This window comes from Vespula pensylvanica, chromosome 2 (assembly GCF_014466175.1).
Source record: "Vespula pensylvanica isolate Volc-1 chromosome 2, ASM1446617v1, whole genome shotgun sequence".
Classification (NCBI taxonomy): domain Eukaryota; kingdom Metazoa; phylum Arthropoda; class Insecta; order Hymenoptera; family Vespidae; genus Vespula; species Vespula pensylvanica.
Genome location: NC_057686.1, coordinates 10,240,819 through 10,261,695, shown reverse-complemented (window position 1 = coordinate 10,261,695; position 20,877 = coordinate 10,240,819). Strand labels below are relative to the sequence as shown.

The 20,877-nt window shown below is 37.2% G+C and overlaps 2 protein-coding genes and 1 long non-coding RNA gene across 6 annotated transcripts; 1 reads left to right on the top strand and 2 right to left on the bottom strand.

Annotated features, from left to right (window-relative positions):
• Positions 1–229: 229 nt before the first annotated feature.
• On the top strand, positions 230–5,123 carry LOC122627294 (gamma-tubulin complex component 5). 4 transcript variants are annotated; one of them, XM_043808351.1, is made up of 14 exons: positions 237–562; positions 641–1,072; positions 1,140–1,405; positions 1,475–1,622; positions 1,710–1,926; positions 1,983–2,283; positions 2,361–2,557; positions 2,626–2,935; positions 3,002–3,221; positions 3,303–3,591; positions 3,670–3,870; positions 3,951–4,033; positions 4,551–4,710; positions 4,815–5,123. In XM_043808351.1, exons 1-14 carry the CDS (start codon positions 491–493, stop codon positions 4,859–4,861), a joined length of 2,943 nt encoding a protein of 980 aa, XP_043664286.1. In that variant the 5' UTR covers positions 237–490; the 3' UTR covers positions 4,862–5,123. The 4 variants fall into 4 exon arrangements, with proteins under 4 accessions (XP_043664288.1, XP_043664287.1, XP_043664286.1 ...); XM_043808350.1 differs by having other exon boundaries at positions 240–562; positions 1,475–1,646; XM_043808352.1 differs by lacking the exon at positions 4,815–5,123 and having other exon boundaries at positions 232–562; positions 1,475–1,646; positions 3,951–4,047; positions 4,551–4,682.
• Positions 4,659–5,829, bottom strand: LOC122627297. The gene is made up of 2 exons (XR_006326828.1): positions 5,419–5,829; positions 4,659–5,306 (listed from the first exon to the last, which is right to left on the bottom strand). It is a non-coding gene; the product is annotated as an uncharacterized LOC122627297 (long non-coding RNA).
• A 1,352-nt stretch (positions 5,830–7,181) lies between these two features.
• On the bottom strand, positions 7,182–13,496 carry LOC122627296 (polycomb group protein Pc-like). Its single transcript, XM_043808357.1, has 5 exons — positions 12,643–13,496; positions 11,744–11,787; positions 11,531–11,654; positions 10,981–11,406; positions 7,182–10,813 (listed from the first exon to the last, which is right to left on the bottom strand). The coding sequence occupies exons 1-5, from the start codon at positions 12,700–12,702 to the stop codon at positions 10,169–10,171; spliced, it is 1,299 nt and encodes a 432-aa protein (XP_043664292.1). The 5' UTR covers positions 12,703–13,496; the 3' UTR covers positions 7,182–10,168.
• Between the last annotated feature and the right edge of the window lie 7,381 nt (positions 13,497–20,877).

Sequence of the window (20,877 nt, the reverse complement as noted above, 5' to 3'; positions counted from 1 at the left end):
ATAAATCATTATTGAATTAATAAAACTTCATGTTAGTATAATTTATTTATACCTGATAGATAAATAATAAATTATATTCGCATTATATTCCACGAGTTTATGTATTTTTATCAATTTATTCTCCTTTCTTTACTTCATACGTATAACTTTAATTAGGTATATTCATTCATGTATAAACTAATATATTATTATTTGTTTAAATGAAAAGAGCATTACCAAAAAGGACACGGTCGAAGCTAATATACTAATACGCACGAACAGTTAAACTAGAATCAAGTTAGATTAGAAAAGTAAACATCTGACTTTATTACTTTTATGCGTGGTACAAAAAATATTTACCGCCAAAATGTCTGAATGACGACGTCAGCGCCCCTTTACATAGCAGATTATAAGATTTGTGACCGTAAAAGGCTTGTTTACCTGCAATGCTCTGTTTATTTCTCTTTAATGAAGGAATAATTAATCGATTTAAATGCGACAGTCGTAAATAATGGGAACAAAAATCTTGAAGGATATACAAAGTGACATAAAACTTTTGATCACGGTGATAACTGATTTCGAGGTAGGTTATACTGTATTTGAATAACTTCAAAATTGTTGCTCGTCAGTACGAATTTCTTTTATTCTTTTCTAATAATAGGAAGATGAAGAAGGATTTCAAATTTGCGAACGTTTTGCTATATCCAATATCAAACATCATCAATATCTTTCGGTCAACAGTCATGCAACGAAACAATCTATCAACAATATTATCACCAAATTATCTATATACGGGAAATTTAAAGAGGCCAAAAAGTTTCAAGAACTCGTTGATTTCTTTTTAACTAGTTTTGATTTCGACCATCATCCGCAGTATGATTTACAATGGTCTTTATTGGCTTTATTGTTAGATTTATCGTCTGATATCGATAAAACAGATTTGAACAATTTAAAATCCTTTCAAGGAGAATTTAATTCTAATGTCACTATTGCAAACGAAAAAGATGCTATTCAAGAGATTGATTGGGCAAATTATTTGAAAGAAGGAGAAGAAGATTTCTTTTGTGATTTCAAGGATGGCGAAAGTAGTGATGTAAGCGTTTAATGTAATAGACGTTTGTTTATCGCATATCTTGATTCATAGATTTATCTGTATATAGGAGTGGTCAGATGATGCAGAAGAAGTACCAAACCTTTCTTGTGTTCCTGTTGAAACAACTTTGACAACTGTAGATGGAATATTGTCTGCAGAATCAATAGGCGATGTTAAATATAGCTCTGATATAGTAATGCAGTCATTAATAGAAGAGGTTGAATCAAGAAAATGGTTGATGTCAAACGTTCAAAATACATGGTGGAACGAATCGGTGATTTATAAATATCCTGTTTGCAGCAAATATCCCGATGCACATTTCTGTCAAATTTGGTAATTTCTTTGCAGACCTTAGCATGTTGTGTAGCGCAATATTTCCAAGTAATCTAATGTATTAAACAGGCATGAAACAGTTCATAAGGATTTATCCGATATTATTTTGCTTAATGAGTACCAAGTATGTAAGGAAATATTATGGATGTTCCATGTTCAGACACAGATGACAGTGTTTAAGCAAGAAAGTGAATTTTTATTTCACATTCGTCCTAATGTATCTATACCAAGTTTAACTACTGTAAGTGTTTGAAAAATTAGATGACAATATAAATACAATTATTTTTATAAATTATTCTTACAGATTGCTTTTCAAAATATGCTATCTCCATTTTGTGAATATTTGTCTATGATACACGATATAGAACAATTTGACAAGGAGTTATTGAGCACAGATACAAGTTACCTAGGGTATAAAAAACCACCATTTATATACGAAGCATATAATGCTGCGATTAAAGAAAAACTCTTAAGTTTTAGAATGGAGATTATAAACATAGAGAAAGATATTACAGCGCAAGGTATATGTAATGTTATGTATTATATTTACATTTATTAACTACTGTCGTCTTTACAGCTAGTAGCCAGACACTTTTGTCTTTATTAGCCCGTCTAAAAAAGCCTTTAAAAAGAATAAAAATATTGCACCAAGTTCATAAAGTGTCTGTATCCAACTGGAAATTATCAACTAATTGGAACTGTGCGTCCAAATTACTTTCAAACTTGCTTTTGGAAATAACAAATTCTCACTGTCAAGAAAAGACAAATATATGCGTTAATTTATATTTGTCTATTATTCCTGTATATTTGAATATTATTGATACATTGTTAGGTGAAGGACGTTTAGAAGATTGGAGAGACGAATTTATAATAGAAAGGTAAAAGATATTGAAATAATTGCCAGATTTTTTATAAGAACTACTTATGTGTATATATATATATATGTGTGTATTAGAATTTCAGATGAAGAAGTTGCAAAAAATAAAGATCAGTGTGTAAAATTTCTGATAAGACCTTTGGATGATATTTGTTTAAAGGATAATGTTATGCATTTACTAATTACCAAGGTGCAACATATTGGACACAGTATTGACTTGCTTGTATCGTTAAATCGTATCACGGAAATGTGGAATGAAAAAATGAAATCTGATGGTACGTTCACTTGCGATAATTAATCTATTTTATTGTTATATTTCATAAATATAATCGAATTTTTTCAGAAGAGAGAATTTCACTAAAAGATGAATTTTATACCTCGTTATTGTCTGAAATATGCAAATACACAACTCAATCAGAAGAATTAATTGATGTGTCGCCATCAGAAGTAGATGGGATTTCGTTTATTTCAGAGTATGATGAAGACTTGGAAAAAAATATAATACAACAATTATCAGCAGTGAACAATCCGTTTTTAATGAAAGCCTTTAAGGATTATATACCACCAGCTTTATATGGGCAAGATATGGTAGATGGTAACAAGTGTATATCTGCTAACTCCTGTAACAAGCGTCGAAACAAATTGTTTAATAGGTACTTTTGTATTATCAGATTTCTATATTTATTCGATCTATACAATAAAAATATATGCGTTTATAGATTACAGGAAGTTGCAGAACACGCGTTACCATTAAAGAAAATTTTAGAAAAGATATTGTCTGAAATTTTAGATTTACGCTACAGTAGTGCAAGTAAGTTAGTAAAAAATATAATGATGCAGGAATATAAATTGGAAGCACATTTGAGATTAATGAGATCCGTTTATATGATGGAGGCTGGCCATATTATGAATAAATTTTATCAAATATTATTTCACGAGGTACATCAGAATTTTTTTTAATTAACAACCATTGTTATAATATGATATGAAATAGATAAATCAATAACATGCTTTTTACAGATAGAAACTAATCAAATGTGGAATAATTCATATTTTTTATCGTGTATATTAGAAGAAATACTTTCTCAACAATGGCCAGATTCTAGTTCACATTGGTCTATTATAGTACAAGATGTTAGTACGCATCAAGTGGTACATGCTGTAGATAGTATAACGTTGTATTATGCAACGGGATGGCCCATAAATATTGTCTTAAATGAAGACATTCTAACTAAGTATAACGAAATATTTCGATTTCAATTGAAATTAAAATGGGCCTTATGGACGTTAAATAATTTGAAATTCGTGGGTAAAATATTACATTTTTAATTATAATTAAATATATATTTGCAAAAAATGCATGTGAATTTAACTTCTTTGCTTTTAGATCTAGAAGGTTTAAAGTCCCTACATGTGAAAAACAATATTGAACACTTTCAAATAAGACGTCTTGAGAGTTTACGTTTCTGGTTATTGCATGCTATAGGATCGATTCATGCTTATCTATCAGGACAAGTATTACAAAGTTTAGGATTCATGTTCGATCAATCTTTAACTCAAGCCGATAGTCTCGATGGAGTTATATCTGGTATACATTATAGTACATAAAATCTACTGTATGTTACATCCACAACTTCCTATTATGTAACTATTTTTTTTCTATTTCAGTCCACAGAGAATATTTGGATAAAGTTCACAAACATTGTTTATTAACGGAAGAATTTGAAGATCTAATGACGACTGTTAACAATGTATGTATATTAAGGTGGTTATTATTTTGCATCTAATGATGTAAACTCAACGTTTAGCTCGAAATAAATAATTTCAAATTCATTTTCAAATTTCAGATCTTTTTTTATGTTTAAATAACAGAGGTTTAAATACTCTTAGATATCGTTTATTAAAACGAGCAAAGAAAACGTAAAAATTTAACTCTTACAAAAACCACACGTATGTATTAAGAGTACTTTCTTTACTGAATATTTTTACGTTTTCTTTGTTTGTTTCAATAAATGATATTTACAAATATTAAAAATCTCTGTTATTAACATATGAAAAAGTATGTATTCTTTGGCACGCTTTAATATTAAAATAAAGGGCGGAAATTTGAAGATGACTTCTTTTTATTTATTTCGAGTTAAGCCGGGCTTGTGCGCTTATCAAAATTCCTCAAAAATCTAAATAACGATCGCCCTATGTACGTATTTATATATGTATATAAATTTGTATTATATATTACCTACTAACACAGACCCTTATTTAATACAGTTAATAGAAATGTGTGTTCATATCCGAGACCGTTGGGACTATAACAAACTATTACATACTGTAACGGAGTTAAGTTTAATGGAAAGCAGTTATATAAAATACCACACATATCTTGCATTGACTTTACATAACACAATCCAACATAAAGATGCGGATTATCGTAAGTCTTATATTTCGTTTTCTGTTATATACATAAGATTATCGATAAGTTATATTTTAGATTAATTATCACGCGAATCTTCTTCTATTTTTACCTGTTTACAGTGGTGGGATTAAGTTCAGCCTTTAACTGCAGTATGCCAAGCATATAAAATATTAACGTATCATAAGATTTGTTTATAGATGTTATTCTCTCATCGTCGCAAACTGTCGTATAAGTTTTAAAATTACATTATTAATGTAATTATGATATCATCTTTCTTCCATTACATATACTTTCGTTCTATGTTAGTCGTCAAATGTAAATTATTATTTTGGATAGGAAAAAGAAAAGAAAAAAAAAAAAAGACAAAAACAAAGTGTTACACTATAGTGTACAGTGTACAGTGTAGAAAAATTCTTTGGAAAATTTCATTTCGATCTTCTTTCATTCCCGACATCCTCTTCTTTTTTCCCGCTTATCTATTACAGATAAACTGACGCCGCGACAACAAATGAAGTCCAAGGACGTTTTCGATGAGAATAATGTTGGCATGAATTTCATAAGCGATTTGAGTCGTAATTTATTGACGGAGATAGCGTTCCAAACTTTACCACCTTCGGGTATTCCAATTCCGATACCAAAAATGATTCGTAAAAAAGATTGGCAAGTCAATCGGTGAGAATAAATGTGTTTAAACAATTGAATATAAAAAGAAAAAGAAATTACTTGGTTAAATTCCAGTCTCAAGTCAATATTGTCCGAACATTTAATCGAATACGAACAAACGTTCTCGTACTTACGTTGGTATCTGCATGAAGAACATTACGTTACGCTTTCCCCCTTCTCTAACGTCTTATCGAATGAAACGAAACGTATTATCAACGACACGTTCGAAATTAGTAAGCTATGAAACGTTGAAAAAAAGTATACATTTATATCTTGTAACAAGTGCCATTGAAAGATATTGAATTCTATCTGAAGATTGACTTTGTTTCTTCGTCGAAAAAACGAGAATTTAAATTGAATCATTGACATCTTTTTTTTACTTTGCATTGAGTCGTATGATCGTAGATATGTTTACGTTGATCGAACAATCGACTAGACTCGATATAGATGGCCGATCGATTGATAAAAAAAAAAAAAAGATTTTATTATAACGATCGAGATTATTAAACAAGTTAAATGAAAAATAATGACTGGTGTTGTTTCGATCGACGATGTACCGAATTATGTAAACGTAGAATCTTTCAGACGAGTAAGACAATTCTTGTGTGTATTCTTTGCATAAGAGGAGAATTGATAAAAAGACGAAAGAGAGTTATTTACGATTAGTGTGTGCGTGAGATACGCGAGGCGGTAGGAAAGGCGGCACGTTAAGACGCGCTTCGGGCAAGTATGGTCGGTCTCATATGGGCGGAGCATATGGTCTGACGAATGACGGTCAATGGTCCGTGCGTAGAAATGGCGCACGCCTTAGGAACGCAACTACGTTTTCTCAATTTCGTTTCTTTGTAATTTTTCCCACCAAACTATCAGATACGTTTTTATTTGTTATTACGTCGGTTCGTCGTTATTATACATCGCGACTTGAGAAAAATTATACGATTTGAAAATGTTCGTATCAATCGGCATAAAAAATTATTAATTTATTATACATTTTTATATATAAAAAATTTAGTATACGAGTATTTAGCATAGTATATTTATATACTCATAACATTGCTAACAACGATTTACTTTTACGCGAACATTTGTAAACAATTTTTGTTGATTTAGATCTGATCAAAATATTATTTTTGTTATATTATTAATGATTAATTTCATACTATAAAAATTTTCTGGTTTTTCAAGTACATACGTTATTCGAAAAATTAACAATACTTTTAGCAATAATTTTGAATATCTTGAAGCGAAGGAACGACATGATTTTTTGTATCGCATATTGGTAACGTCGGTAATAATCATGGGTAAAGTAGAATGGAAAATTGTTTTCGAATATTCCCACGTAATATCGTTTACGAATAAACCTATCTCGATTATTGTAAATGTATTTCGTTTGGTATCACGCCAAACATTGTAATTTTTGAATGAAATATTTTTTTTTTTCAATGCAACATAAGAAAAACATTAGTAAGCGGTCGTATCGTCAGCAATGAGCAGAGTTGGTAAAACAGTACAACGTGTCGATAATGTTACGTTTACGAACCGTCTCTTTCTAATGCAATGAATATAGTACAATTATTGTTCACTAAATACGTCTGTTATCTGAAACAAGTAGAATCGTATTAGCATTTCTATTTAGCGTATAATTATATATCAATAACAAAATGAAATTATATAAGTAAAAAAATCTATACATACGCAATACGATCCAAGTTTTGTCACTGTATACTACAGTAACAACTGCATCATAACGATCTGAAGTGGGATTTGATAATAATTAGATATTATTGAGTACGATTACGAAGAAATAAAATCAAAGCGGGCTCTTTTGTTAAAGACTGAGTTATGTATTGAATTGTTTAAAACGAATGTAATTTACAAATTAAGCGGTATAATTTATGGAATACCTAATTGTAATCCATCTATAAGAATAATGGAGAGAGAAATCTGGAATTATAAATGGAACGTTAATACAATGGATCCGTTTCAGAAGGTCGGACGACTATCGAGCTTATATCTTCGAGTAAAGATTTTATTGAAATATAAGGAATCTGTACCAGACAGAACTAAAATTACTGCTGAATTTGGTACTACTACTGGGGTTCACATATTGTACATACCTGCGTAACCACTGCGTTATTTATTTTTTCTCATGCTTACTTTATAAGTAGTTTGAATGTTTATAAGTACACAAACAATATCGAAGGTACGCGCACAGTCTATTTGAAAATTCTAAACCTAGACAGGAGTTTTTCGCTAGACCTGCAGTTGCACTTTTTATGCATAAAGATTCAATGGGGTTTTCTGCTTGCTGTTTTCTTTTTCCTTTTCGCTATTTACAATTTTTATCGACTAAAAGATTTATAATCCAGAGCGCGAATTATTATTTTTTTTTTCTTTTTTTTTTCCATTTGATATTTACAATTTTTACATGATATCTCTTCAATATACAGCGTTTTAAGATTACACAACAATTCTTCCGATTTTTTTTTCATTTTCTTTTCTTACCTTGTAATCATTTCGCCATCGCAATTTAAATTGCTGGGAAATTGAACTTATCTATACACAACTATCCCCGAATACGAAAGACGTACGAACCTTAACGTAGCTATATGTATACGCGATTACGTTCGGGAACGCGAGAGCACTTACTCTGTCAATAGTTTTGGGCACGCTTTGCCTTACGCTGCGAGCAACGATAATTTTTAATTTTACATCTGTACGTGTCAAGTTTTATGCGAAGAAAAAGGCAAGCGAAGAATAGAAAAGGCAAGAAAAGAAAAGAAAAAAAAGGACAAATTATCGACAAGCGAAAAGTAACATCGCAAGAAATCTTTCTTCGACGAGGATATCATCGTGCATACGACCACAACACTACATTACGAATGCAAAATTTTTAGTAGTCGTGATGCGGTTTAATTTAAATAAATAATCGATACATGTCAAACGGCGCGAGTTCGCTTTTTATTCCCCTCCCTCCCCCTAATGTGAAAAGCTTCAATGACAACGGATATTTAAAACTTTAATTTGTTCGAAGTAGGAACATCTATTTGATAAAATACTCGCGATTTTCGTTTACAAATCAAATTGCATGTTTTAGAAACTTCTGGAATCTCGAGTATCTTTTTTCTCTTTTTTTTCTTTTTTCTCGTTTATATATATATATATATATATATATATATATATATATATATATAATATTTTTCAATACAAATAGACATTTAAACGTAAAGTTATATAAGTTTCGTTCGAATTCATTCAAAACAAGAAACTTGTCATTAAAACAAATGCATTGGCTGTTATGATAAACTTATTAAACTTTCAGGTCCAGTGTAGAAGAGCGACAAATGACGCACGAAATTTCGTTGTCCGCCAAACGTGGGTTGCAGCGAATATATATTTCGAATATAGCAATACATATGAGCGCGTGATTGATTCTCCATCGACGCCGTTACCTATGTACTTTACGCACGCTACGTGTTACTGTATGATTACATTCAAAATAACGCGTAACGCATGTCTGACAGGCAGCAAATAACATCGACATGCGTTTATTTGCTGCTCTCTACACTGAAGCTAAACTTCACAGGTCTAACTTCGCTAATTTAAAAAAAAAAAAAAGATAAAGAGAAGCAACGGATCTCACGGTAGCGCATAATCTGATTTTACGTATTCTCAATGGAATCTGCCCTAAGAATGTATGTATAGTCTTATTATGTTAACGTAACAGACTCAAGATCTACATACGTATTTCTTCGGTATATCCGTAGTACGTCCGTTTAAAAATTACAAAACGCGAATCAACTAATACAATGTAACGTAAATGACAGAAAGACGAAAACATGTACGATATAAAATTTATTTCCTTCGGAGAACACGTTTTACCAAAAGAAATTTAAAAAAGAAAAAAAGATAAGAAAGAAGAGACAAAAAAGAAAAAAAATTTTCGTATTCGTAAGATATAAATTAGTTTAATTGCGCGTTTTTCAAGAAAAAGAAAAAAGAAAGAAAGAAAAAAGAAAAAGGAAAGAAAGAAAAAGAAAAAAAATATATAGAAAAACCAATTTTAAACGCAAATAAAGATTAATTGCGAGTAATTATACACAATCGTGTACTATTCGACGCACATTATACTTATTTTTCTTTCTCTCTCTCATTTTTAGAGCAGCTAAGTTCTATAAAGCGTTTCAAAACATGCACTGTAGTGCGTATTGTATCGTAATAACTCGACGGTGCGCATCATTTCATTAATATTTTTACTCTCTGCAAATTTGTCGTGCGATCACAATGTCGTTTTTATTTTTTCTTGTTTTACCGATAATGGCGTTACACGAATATTTATTAATATTTACCATCATACTGCAGTTTCACGGACACGCTCACACATACTCTCATACACACACCTTTCTACTAGTAGCTCGCGTTTCTTTGCAAGAATTCAAAGAAAATGAAAAAAAATTCAATGTACAGTAACGTAATTACAAGAACTATTTTCGTGATCGTTGCAGCGTAAGAAGAAGCAAGAGAAAGCATAAATTACGACGTCTCTCGATTTATTCATTTCTATCATTAAACGTCTCTCAACGCAACCGCGAGTTTATACAATTAAATCGTTAAAAAGTAAGTTTTTTTTTTTTTTTTTTTTTAATCGCTCGACGACGACGACGACGACGACGAGGTCGACAACGAGGTCGACGACGATTTGCGCAGACACATAATAATCGATGTGTGAAAATAATTTATGTATTTACAGCGATTTAATACAACGAGTCAAAGGGAGTATCCGTCCCTTCTCTTTCTTTCATAGAACGGGTTAATAAATGTCGCTTTTGGGATCTCTCTCGCGAAAAAATCCCTTTTCCGTCTTACACTCTCTAATGGTAACCGTTTTAAGATTCACGGTGACGTCCGTTATGAAGACTTGATCGGCAACCGGATTTCTCGCATGCCAATACTCCGTACCGGGACTCGACAAAGGAACGTACATCTCGGGCCTCGTTATTTCAGTTTGTTTAATGCTCGTCGCGTTGTTGTTATTATTATTATTGTTGTTGTTGTTGTTGTTGTTGTTATTGTTATTATTAACATTATTATCGTGGCTATGATGGCCATTGACTATCGCGGTTAACCTATTGTTATTCGTGTAGGAATCCGTAGGACTCGGTGATTTGTGACCGTTCGCATCTACCGTCGTGGAATTGCTAGTCTTTTCTTGTTTTTGTTCGGGTAGATGCCTCTTTTTCACCGGTTGATCCAGAGGTGTGTCCACTTGAGGAGACAGAGAAGCGGTTGACGGAGTACGAGGTAAAGAGGGTGGTGGACCATGAGGTACGTCGGCTTCCGGTCGTTTCTTGTCTTGTATCGGCGGGGCCAATGTCGTTGGCACTGCTGGTAATGGTTCTTCGGGCGTGGATTTCACGCTCGAGGACGACGGCCTTCTACCGTTTACCTTGTGTCCCTAAAAAGAGACGATGCATAACAATGATCTCGCTTAAAGAAACAAGCAGTATTCTTCTCTTCTTCCTTTACCGAGGAAACATGCCACGATTAGAATTCGAGTTCGTTAAATGCGCGAAATTTCAAAGAATCCAAAGCTTTGCAAGTTTTTGACATAAGAATCCTTACGTGATAAGACGACGGTGAATTGCCTTTTAATGGCAACAAACGTGGTATTTTATTCGGTGGCGGACTACCGCTGCTGCCGCTGCTTGGACTGCTGGTAGTAATCGTAACGCCGATTTTTCCAGACTCCTTGCTGAGAACCTCGGCTTTTCTCTTGGTACCAGCTGGTTCTCTCCTCGGAAGTAAGGCTATATCAACGCTACTGTTCGAACTGTCCGAGTCGACGCTAAACGTCGATGCCAATAGCTCGGGTGGCGTAGGAGATTCTTGTCCGTCCAACGAACTGGGTAACGTGTCCTCGTCCGGTGCGACGTGATTCAAATGCGGTGCAGACGTACTACCCGTCGTTGACTCGTCCTGACTATCTTCTCCCACTCTTTCGTCTCCACCAGGTTCTTCGACAACCACGAGATTGGCCAATACTTGCTCCTTTACGAGGAGACATTTCAAAAATTATTATTTTCGTTCGTATCCGCGACCCGAACAAAACGTAGTCGCGAGAAAGTTTTTCTTTTCGATCCAACGATTCGGTAAAAAATGAAAATTCTCTTACATTGTATCTCGTATCCCTTCGCCTTGGCCTTCTCGTAGATACGTCTCCGCTTTTTAAACTCTCCTCGTACAATTCGATCAGCCTCACGTCTAAAATATTTTCCTCGGGTTCCCATGTGTTATATCTACGGATAGTGCACGAGAAAATTAATATAACGATAAGAACGAACTCTTTTGACAAATTCTTTCGTCACGAGCTTCGTGATCCACTTACTTTTTACTCCATCCTTTCCACTTAACAAAATACTCCACTTTTCCCTAAAACATAACAAACAAGTATATCGATTATGATGATCGATTCGGACAAGAGGTACGGAAAACGCGAGCCGCTGATAATAAAATTCTGGGTAAACGTGAATTCTGGAATTCGTGATAAATGAAAAAAAAAAAAATCAACGTTAACAAATTTTACTAGTTTGTACTCATCGATACATTGTAAAGAACCAACCAATCGAGAAGTAGAACGAATCTGGTAAATTTCTCGGTTAGACGAATCGCGTGCTTCGAAGAGGATCTTTTTTTTTTTTTCTTTTTCTTTTGAAAAACACGAACAAGTTTTCATCGCGACTGAAAGACAAGACGAGATTCGAATTGACCTTTCGATGGACTTTCGTTTGCTTTTGGAAAGTTTCCTTTTCTCTATCTCTATTTTTCGTCTCGCTCGTTGTCAGTCGGACAGTCGTTCGTTTGAATAAAAAAGAGAAAAAAAGAATGTTTACACGACGACAGCGACGAGGACGAGGACGAGGACGAGGACGAGGACGAGGACGAGGACGACGACGACGACGACGACGTGATATGGAAGGAGGCTAGACTCCGACGATGCGGACATAAGCTCATTGGCGACGAAAAGATACAGAGAAAGATGGAAAGAGGCGAAGAAAAAGAACGAAGAGGGGAGCGGAGGGTGCGAAGAGAGGAGGCACGAGGACGTCGGGAGGAATGTTAACGAGGGAAAGAGACGGGGAAGGTAAAGAAGAAAAGAAGAGAAAAAAAAAGGAGTAAGAAAAAAATGACGTGTGCGTCGCGTGCGAGCGCGAAATCCATCGAGTGGCGCCACCTAGCGAGGAACGGGGGAAGCTATCCGGCAAGCGCGCAACACACTTCACTTACCCGCCTTTCCCTTTTCTTCGTGATCCGCTCGGCGGCGTAAACCCTGTCACCGAGATCCATGACACTTATGTACTGTTCGTAGTCACTGTGTCGTCGTCTTCGTCCTCAAAGGAGAGGCGATGCACTTTGACGACGGTTTTGTACACCGTCCACGATCGCCGATCATACGCACCGGTGACACTAATGCGCTAAAAAAAATGGTGTCGCTGCAACGCACGGATCGTATGCAGCGAAACACGCGTGTACCATAGAACCACGCACACGGAAAAGCAGTCGTATCCACACCGATTCACGTGTGCACGAAAACGAGAAGAAAACACGTATACGCGCAAAGAAGTTTCACACGCGTAACGAATAAATCATCATCATCATCATCGTCATCATCGTCATCATCATCATCGTTCGTAGGGATCTCTCGCTACCGTCGTACGTAATACTCGACGACGATGACGACGGCGAAGAGGAAAATGTTGTTGATGATGGCGACATCGAGACGCACCAAATTTGTTTCTTTCACAGTCATAAGGATATCCTGGGGGGATCGAATGTGCTCGGCGAAAAAGCTGCGATTGGAGCGATTCGAACAAATGCGCGTTAACGCACGGAAAGAATCAAGAGTAACGAAAGCGGCTTTTAGAATGGTCCGGACAACATTTTACGTGTTAAAAACATTCTTCCTCGCGACGGTCGATCGTCGTACGTAAGAAGCAGTACGTATCGACGCGTTTCGCTCGCTGTACAACCACGACTACTACGAGAGCACTATTCAGCATCGCACGATGTTTTTCGCACCGATCGTGTGTACCACGACTACCGAGAGAGCGGTAGTGGTGGTGGTGGAAGCGGCGGCGGCGGCGGTGGTAGTGGTGGTAGTAGTGGTGGTCGTGGTGGCGGCGGCGGCGGCGGCGGCGGTGGCGGCGGCGGCAATGGTGATGGCGGCCGAACGACAGTTCACGGTTGGGCCGCTATTACAACGGCGTGCTGCCACTGCGACCGATGTTTTTCGAAATGTCCGATAGTTTCGGTAAGACCGGCGGAGACGAGCGAGGATGGCCTACGCGCACGTCTCATCGAGAAACGAATTTAACGCGGTAGATCGTGCCTTCTCAACTCGCGCGAGTTCCTCGTGTCACTTCGATGATCCACCTGTATAGTTCGACATCAAATTATTTTGTTTTTCAGTCCCGTTTGTCTTTTTCTTAATCGACGCAACAACTTTCGTTATTCCGTGCACCGAATCTCCTTGCAGTGTCTCTCGCAGCTACCTGCCGAAGACTTGCGTTGTTTATTCTGGATTCGATCGGTAAAAACGTTTTTATTCCGATACTTGTGTGTTTCGTCTTGTTCTTTCTCCCGTTGTCGTTGTCGTTATTACTTGTTTCATTTGTAATCTGCTACTGTTACTGGCGCTGTCGCCACCGCTGCCGCGGTTGTCGCGCCGCCGCCGCCGCTGCTGCTGCTGCTGCTGCTGCTGCTCCCTTCGGGCGAGATCGGGGCTCGTGACGTCAGCAATTTTCCCTCGCCTCGTAAACACCAAACATGGCCGTCGCATGGATATACGCTGGCCGAACGCGTCTCAGACGGATCAGCAAAATTGAGAGTCTATCGGAGATTGACCGATCGATGGATCATCGAACGATGGATCAAAGATCGTTTGACAATATCCGTGATCACAGAACGGCGAGTATGGGTGCGGAAAACTGGAGCGTCCAACTTGGACCGTCTAGCACATTCTGTGGATCGAGGCCGACTAGAGCCGAAGTCTGCCGAACTCCCCTCGAAAGCCTAATGGACTCGCCCGAGTCGCTTTTGGTTGTGGGTAGGGGAAAAGAGAGAGAGAGAGAGAGAGAGAGAGAAACCTGAGGTAAAGGAAAGGGAGGGAGAAGTTCTGAACGGTAGTGATGCGTAAAGGATGCCGCGTAAGAAAGAAGGAGAGAGAGAGAGAGAGAGAGAAGTAAGGGGAAGAGGAAGACAGCAAGACGTGGTGGGGATAGAAAGAAAGAAAGGAGAGAGGGAGAACGGTAGAGAGAAAAGGAGAGATAGAGCGCGCGCGCACGGTTGAACGATCACGATGGGGAGAGGAAAGAAGAGAAAAGCAAGAGCAATGGAGGTAGAGAGAAAAGAAAGACGGCGTGAGCAGAAGCACCGTCCTCGGAACAAGAAAGCCGCTTGCCCGCTCTATCGCTCGCTCGCTCGTTCGTTCGTTCGCTCGCCTGCCTGCTTGCTTGCTAGCTAGCCAGCCAGCCAGCCAGCTCGGCAGCTCCGAGTCCCCTTCTGCTTTCCGTATATGTGTGCGTGCCCGTTGATGTGCGAGAGTGTTAGTCGATGCAACGTTGCCACGTCTGTTTCGTCGATAACACCGTACCAAATGTCACTGGCGCACCACCGGTAAAATCGAAGCGTCTCTCTTCGCGCCTTCCTCGCGATCTCTCGATTTTTCTAACGAATCGACCGGCAGGGTGCGTACTTCCTCTCTTCTTTCTCCTCCTCCTCCGCCTCTTCTAGCTCTTCCTCAACGATCGATCGGCTACACTTTCTTATCTCTCGTGTAACAAAAATTACACGTACGGACGACAGCGCAATACGTCGTCCTCTCTCTCTCTCTCTTTTTCTCTCTTTCTCTCTCCTACGATTCGAAGAGTTCTCGATGATCCGACAACGTCGCGCGTCTTCTTTTACGACGTTCTGTCACATACTACGCACACGTAACACATATATCTACGGAGAGTGAGAGAGACAGAGAGAGAGAGAGAGAGAGGGGGGAGGTGGGAGGAAGAGAGAGAGAAAGAAAGAGATACACAGTCACGGCGTCGGCAATATCACACGCACGCGCGCTTCTACGAGAAAACGTAAAATCCTCCCTTCCTTCCTTCCTTCCTCCTCTTCTTCTTCTCGAGGCTCGAAGGTAAACCGTGTATAAATGCGTCACACACAAGGATGAAACGAAGAAGATATAAGCGAGAGAAACACGCAGCAAGCACGGTACGGTACGAACTCGTTCGGCGAAAGCGACGTACCTACTATACGCGACGAGAAACTGCACGCAGAGGGAGAGAGAGAGAGAGAGAAATGGAGGGGAGAGAAAGACGGAGAGAGAAACTACATACGTTAACGAGCGGGAGACGATCCTCTCTCCGCAGAAAACGCGTTCAACTTGGACGGATCCCGAAACGAGAGTGTCCTCTCTCCTCTCCCGTATTCGACACATATAGACAAAGCGACACGCGCGCACACACTGCGAATACGTGTATTTAGTTCGATGGAGGGGGTAGAGTGCGAAAGAGATGGAGATATGATATTTAGGAGAAGGAGTAGTGCACGACGCGAGCGTGCTCGAAGCGCGGGGGAAGGAATATGCTTCGTCCTCCGACGTAAATACGGCGAGATAAAAAGAAGTAGGAGAACTATACGCGATTGGTTGGTCTTGGGAGGCGCCACCGACACCATGAGTCGACTAACGATCGTCGACCAATCACCGTCGACGTACAGCCCACTAGGCTACCCCACGTAAGCCAAGAGGGCGGGTACACGAAGGACGATCGGACGATCGTATTTAGTCGGCTCGCTGGTTCTCTCGCGCGCCTTTATCCCCACTACTTCGTACTCTTCCTCATCTACTTCCTCCTCCTCTTCTTTACCGGCATCCTGCCTCGGTCTCCCCTCTCCTCTTATTCTCGATCCATCTCACTCTTTCTCTCTCTCTCTCTCTCTTCCTCTCTCTTTCTCTCACACGTCACACTCTTCTCTTACGGTTCTTTATCCCCCTCGCGCGTGCAAGAAAGTCGTATGGCATTGCGCTACCGGTCGCTTCTCTTCTCTCGCGTTCGTCACCATTCCGATACACACGTGTATGTGTATATGTGGGTGCATGTATATACATACGTGTATGCGTATATATATATATAGCATATTTTTCTCTATGCGTTGAATTACACGCATGCTAGTGAAAACCGAAGAGCACATGGAGACTTGAAGTGAGACAGAGATAGATAAACGTGCATGCGTCGTATCGGCTACGTGCAGGCGAAAAACGCGCGCGCGCACATATTCTCTTTCTCTCGCTGGCCTTCGGTCCCCTTTCCCGTAATACGCTTGAGGGGTTAGAGGGAGAGTATCGGGCCGGGGAAGTCCAACGCACCACCACTACTCTCGATGGCTATTGAAATACTCTTGGTCCTGGTTGAAGAGCGCTAGTAGAGTAATGCGACGATGCCGTACTTTTTCTCTCTCTCTCTCTCTCTCTCTCTGCATGTAACCACTAACGCTAGGCCGGAACTATCTTTTCTCTCCCCACCTTATTATCCCCACTCTTCTTTTTTCCCCTCCTGATTCTCTCTCTCTCTCTCTCTCTCTCTCGCTCTTTTCTCTTTACTTCTCGAGAATCGTGCTCGGAGAGTCTCGACTTTTCTCTCTTACTCTCTCGTTCTCGCAGCCGCGTTCGTCGCCCTTCTCCCCTCTCCTTCTCTGCTCCCATGCTAACCATTTCGTACCTCGCCACCACCGCCACATCGTTCTCTCGCGTTGCCCTTCTACGGACGTCGCGATTCACACACACACATACCAATGTGCATCATGTACGGATAATGTACTCCCTCTTTTCCCTCCGCCGTACCTTTGCCAACTTCTTTAAACCACCAATTTGGTTTCACGACTTCTTTCCACCTTCTTTATCCTTCTTCATTCTCTGACCACTTGCGATTTATCTTTACCTGCTCCTATGTTATTTCCGTTGAAACTTCCCCTTGTCAGTAAAACGCGTAGGTATGCGTAACTCATGATAACAATGTTGGAAATGTGTTACTTCCATTCGAATTCTTTCTCCTCGATTGTTTTATCACGGATGCCAGAGATTTCTGTGGTTGAATACGGAGAACGTGTTTATTGGCTGGCTAATTTTGCATAAATCAATATCGTTCACTTAATATGCTTCGTAATTTTTTCATCGCGGTTTATATCTTTTTTATTTTCAAACAGCGACCGATCGTAAGAAAATCTGATATACTTACGTTGCAAATCAATTTTAGAAAAATTTCGTGTCGGTTATCGGATATTTCCACAACATTCAATATTTTAATTAATTCATAAATTATAACTTTCATGAATGATAGATAATGTTTTGACAAAAATAGGTGAACCGTTTCGTTCTTCTTCTAATCGATTATTTTTTTCTGTCGCTATTTGTGAATTCGCTTGAATTAGGATATAAAAAAGTAATTCATAAAATTACTAATTAACTGACTCGACGACTAATTAATCAAATATATAAAATATAAAAATAATAATATAAAAATATAAAAATATCAAATAACCTATTTGCTCGAAGACGAAGAGGAAAATAGATATCTAATGTCGAGTTTTACTCAGAGTTTTTGATATCGTTGTCACCTGCTGTTTTATCACAAGTCTTCTGATCTTTTCTCGAGATAAGATTCGCGTTTAGAAACGTAGGTAGTCGGTACAGCCAGTGCTGTGCCAATGAAAAATATTAAGTAATTATTTATGTCAGTTAGGATATTGGAAGATCGATAAAAATCAAATTAAATTATGTCGAGTTAGTAATTAAAGAGAAGAATTTAGCAAAATTATTAATACATGATTTATTATTTAGAAATTTTTGGAAACGAAAGTATTGTACCAGCTATTAAATAAATATTAAAGCGCGGAAATGAGGGAAAATATCATAATTTTTTACGAAAATCATCGTCATTTTTCTTACGAAATTTATTGAAAAAATACATAGTTGCATTTCATTGAACGCATATGTGTTATAAGTTTGCAATAACATCCATTTAAGCGCTTAAGTGAAATAGAGATTAGAATGAAAATCAATATCGAGAGAGAAAAAGAAGATGAGCGCGTTGAAATAATCAAATGCAATGTGTAACAAAGGCTCCGACTGTCTTAAAATAGCAGTTGCGTCGCCGATGTAATTCTTAAACGTCGCGCATCGATGAACAACGCGGACCTTGATGAACAATGCGTCTCTACGGTCTTAACGCGTGTGCACGTAGAACGAGGCTGCACCTAAAACGAACTCTACTCCCAATACAGTGTTGAGTTAATTAAGGCTCTTGTCAATGAGCGAAGTAATGGAGACAGGAAATTTATCGGATCGTTTCTTTTTGCTTCAACGCTATCATGGACGATCAAATATAATTTCTTGCGAGTTTAGATTAATACCGTACTTTTTTTATTTATTTAAATTATTAGGTATATTCATATTTACGAGTAGTTTAAATTACGTCAGGCTGAATCAAGAAAAATGCACGTAAATATCTATTACAGTATTTTCTTTGTGCAATGTATTTCTTTATGTATGTACTACTTCAGAAATGCTTTGTAGTATTTACCTAATAATTATTAACTTGACACAGTTCATTTCTTTTAACAAGAAATGGGAGAAAGAGAATTTATTCGTTTATTTTTGGATAAATTATTGCATAATATCTCGGATATCAACCGGAGAACCGAATCGCATCTCGTGAGTGTTTGCACCGACGTTACTTCTTTTCTTCAGATAAATTATTATATCGACATTTAAAGTACTTGAAATTATGTTCGAATTCCCGTAAATATCTACTATAATATTTTTTTATACAATATAAGTATTTACCTTCTTAGAAATACTTAGTAGATGCTTACTCACATAACCTAATAATTATCCTTAACACAGTTGATTTCGTTTAATGAGAGACAAATCGAATACAATTCATGATTGATCCTTAATTTGTTTATTTTTAGGTAAATTATTATATGCTAATTTTGACATAAATGAAAGATATGATTTCCAATATTTAAAACTAATTTATATGGCCAACAAAAAATTATCGATCACCGAGAGAAATATGAAAGATTGATAAGTAACTATCTTAGTAATTATTCAGTCTCGATACGACTTTTCCCCTTTGTTCGAATAACCTTTAAAAATATATAAATCGCTAGTGGACCGACAATGGTAAAAGTACCTACGTCTATTTAAAATGATCTGAATTTTTGATGAAGTCCCTCATTCGTAACAACGTTCGCAAAAATGTTTTTACCTTTTGTCTGTATTGCTTTCTTTTACCACATTTAATAATTAACTCTTGTATTCTATTATAAATCGATTTTCAAACAATAAAATGAAACCGTGTTAGAAGCATGCGAGCTTTTGATTCGCCGTTTGTTATTTCAAGAGATATTTTTTTTTCACGTTTCCTTCTCGTAGAACAAGATAGAAATTTCGAAATAATTAAGACTACTAAAGATACAAATATCAGATTGATCAGACTTTTCAGTTCGTCCGAAATTATTCATTACATGTATTTTTGAAAAACACGGAAATGTGAGAGGAAGAGGTAAGAATTGTCACATAAAACTTTGAAATATTCAGGATTACTAAAGATACAAATTTTAAATTGACCGAACTTCCGTACATACAAAATTACTCGTAATGTATATTTTTAAGAGAAAACACAAAATTGAGAGAGTGGGAGAGAGAAAGAGAAAAGAATCGAGTACCGCTACGTTTGAAATTCAATAATTTAACATTTCTATCGACAGTATTTACATCTCGTTATTAAATTTTATAGCAATGTATTATTTGACATATTTACTACAATAAGCTTTACAAAGATTTTTTTAAATAAATAATGCATCCGTACTGATAATTATATCTACATCGATCGTAATTGCATGCCGACTACCTATCTCAACGAGATCTAATTAACTAATTTTACGAGATTCGTTATCTTGCGTCGTTAAATAATTGATATAATTTTATTAACTACAGAAACCGTAGTTAATAAAGAAAAGAAACTACAGAACTGTAGTTATTATAGAAAATTAGAAATAACTGCAGAATGAATACGAATATTGGTTCGATGATGATAATTCCTTAAGACACCCGTTAGACGAGTGCACCTACGTAAGTTCACTTATTAATTCAGCGATGAGAGCAACGGCCACGCTGGTTTGGCACATTGCACCGTTTTAAACGTTGTCGGGACGTAATACGTGTACACTGACGTGTGTATATTTGTACATGTATATGTATACGTATTACACTTACGCGGATATCGAGAGAGAGCGTGAGAGAGAGAGAGAGAGAGAGAACGCTTATAATGCGGTCGTTCGTTGACGCATTATCGGACTTACGCGTGTTATCGCGCGAACTCGCTTGACGTGATGTAGGAATGTATCTGTGTGTAGAAGCTAGCTTTAAATGAGATTGTCATGGTTATCATGCCTACTTGC

Bases quoted from the DNA above. Each gene is read 5' to 3' on its own strand.
- LOC122627294 (XM_043808350.1), top strand. From the start codon at position 491: ATGGGAACAAAAATCTTGAAGGATATACAAAGTGACATAAAACTTTTG. The intron at 2,558-2,625 runs GTACGTTCACTT...GAATTTTTTCAG, and splicing joins TGAAAAAATGAAATCTGATG to AAGAGAGAATTTCACTAAAA. The intron at 4,034-4,550 runs GTATGTATATTA...TATTTAATACAG, and splicing joins TAATGACGACTGTTAACAAT to TTAATAGAAATGTGTGTTCA.
- LOC122627296 (XM_043808357.1), bottom strand. From the start codon at position 12,702: ATGGATCTCGGTGACAGGGTTTACGCCGCCGAGCGGATCACGAAGAAA. The intron at 11,788-12,642 runs GTAAGTGAAGTG...GTTATGTTTTAG, and splicing joins CGAAGAAAAGGGAAAGGCGG to GGAAAAGTGGAGTATTTTGT. The intron at 11,655-11,743 runs GTAAGTGGATCA...CACTATCCGTAG, and splicing joins TGGAAAGGATGGAGTAAAAA to ATATAACACATGGGAACCCG.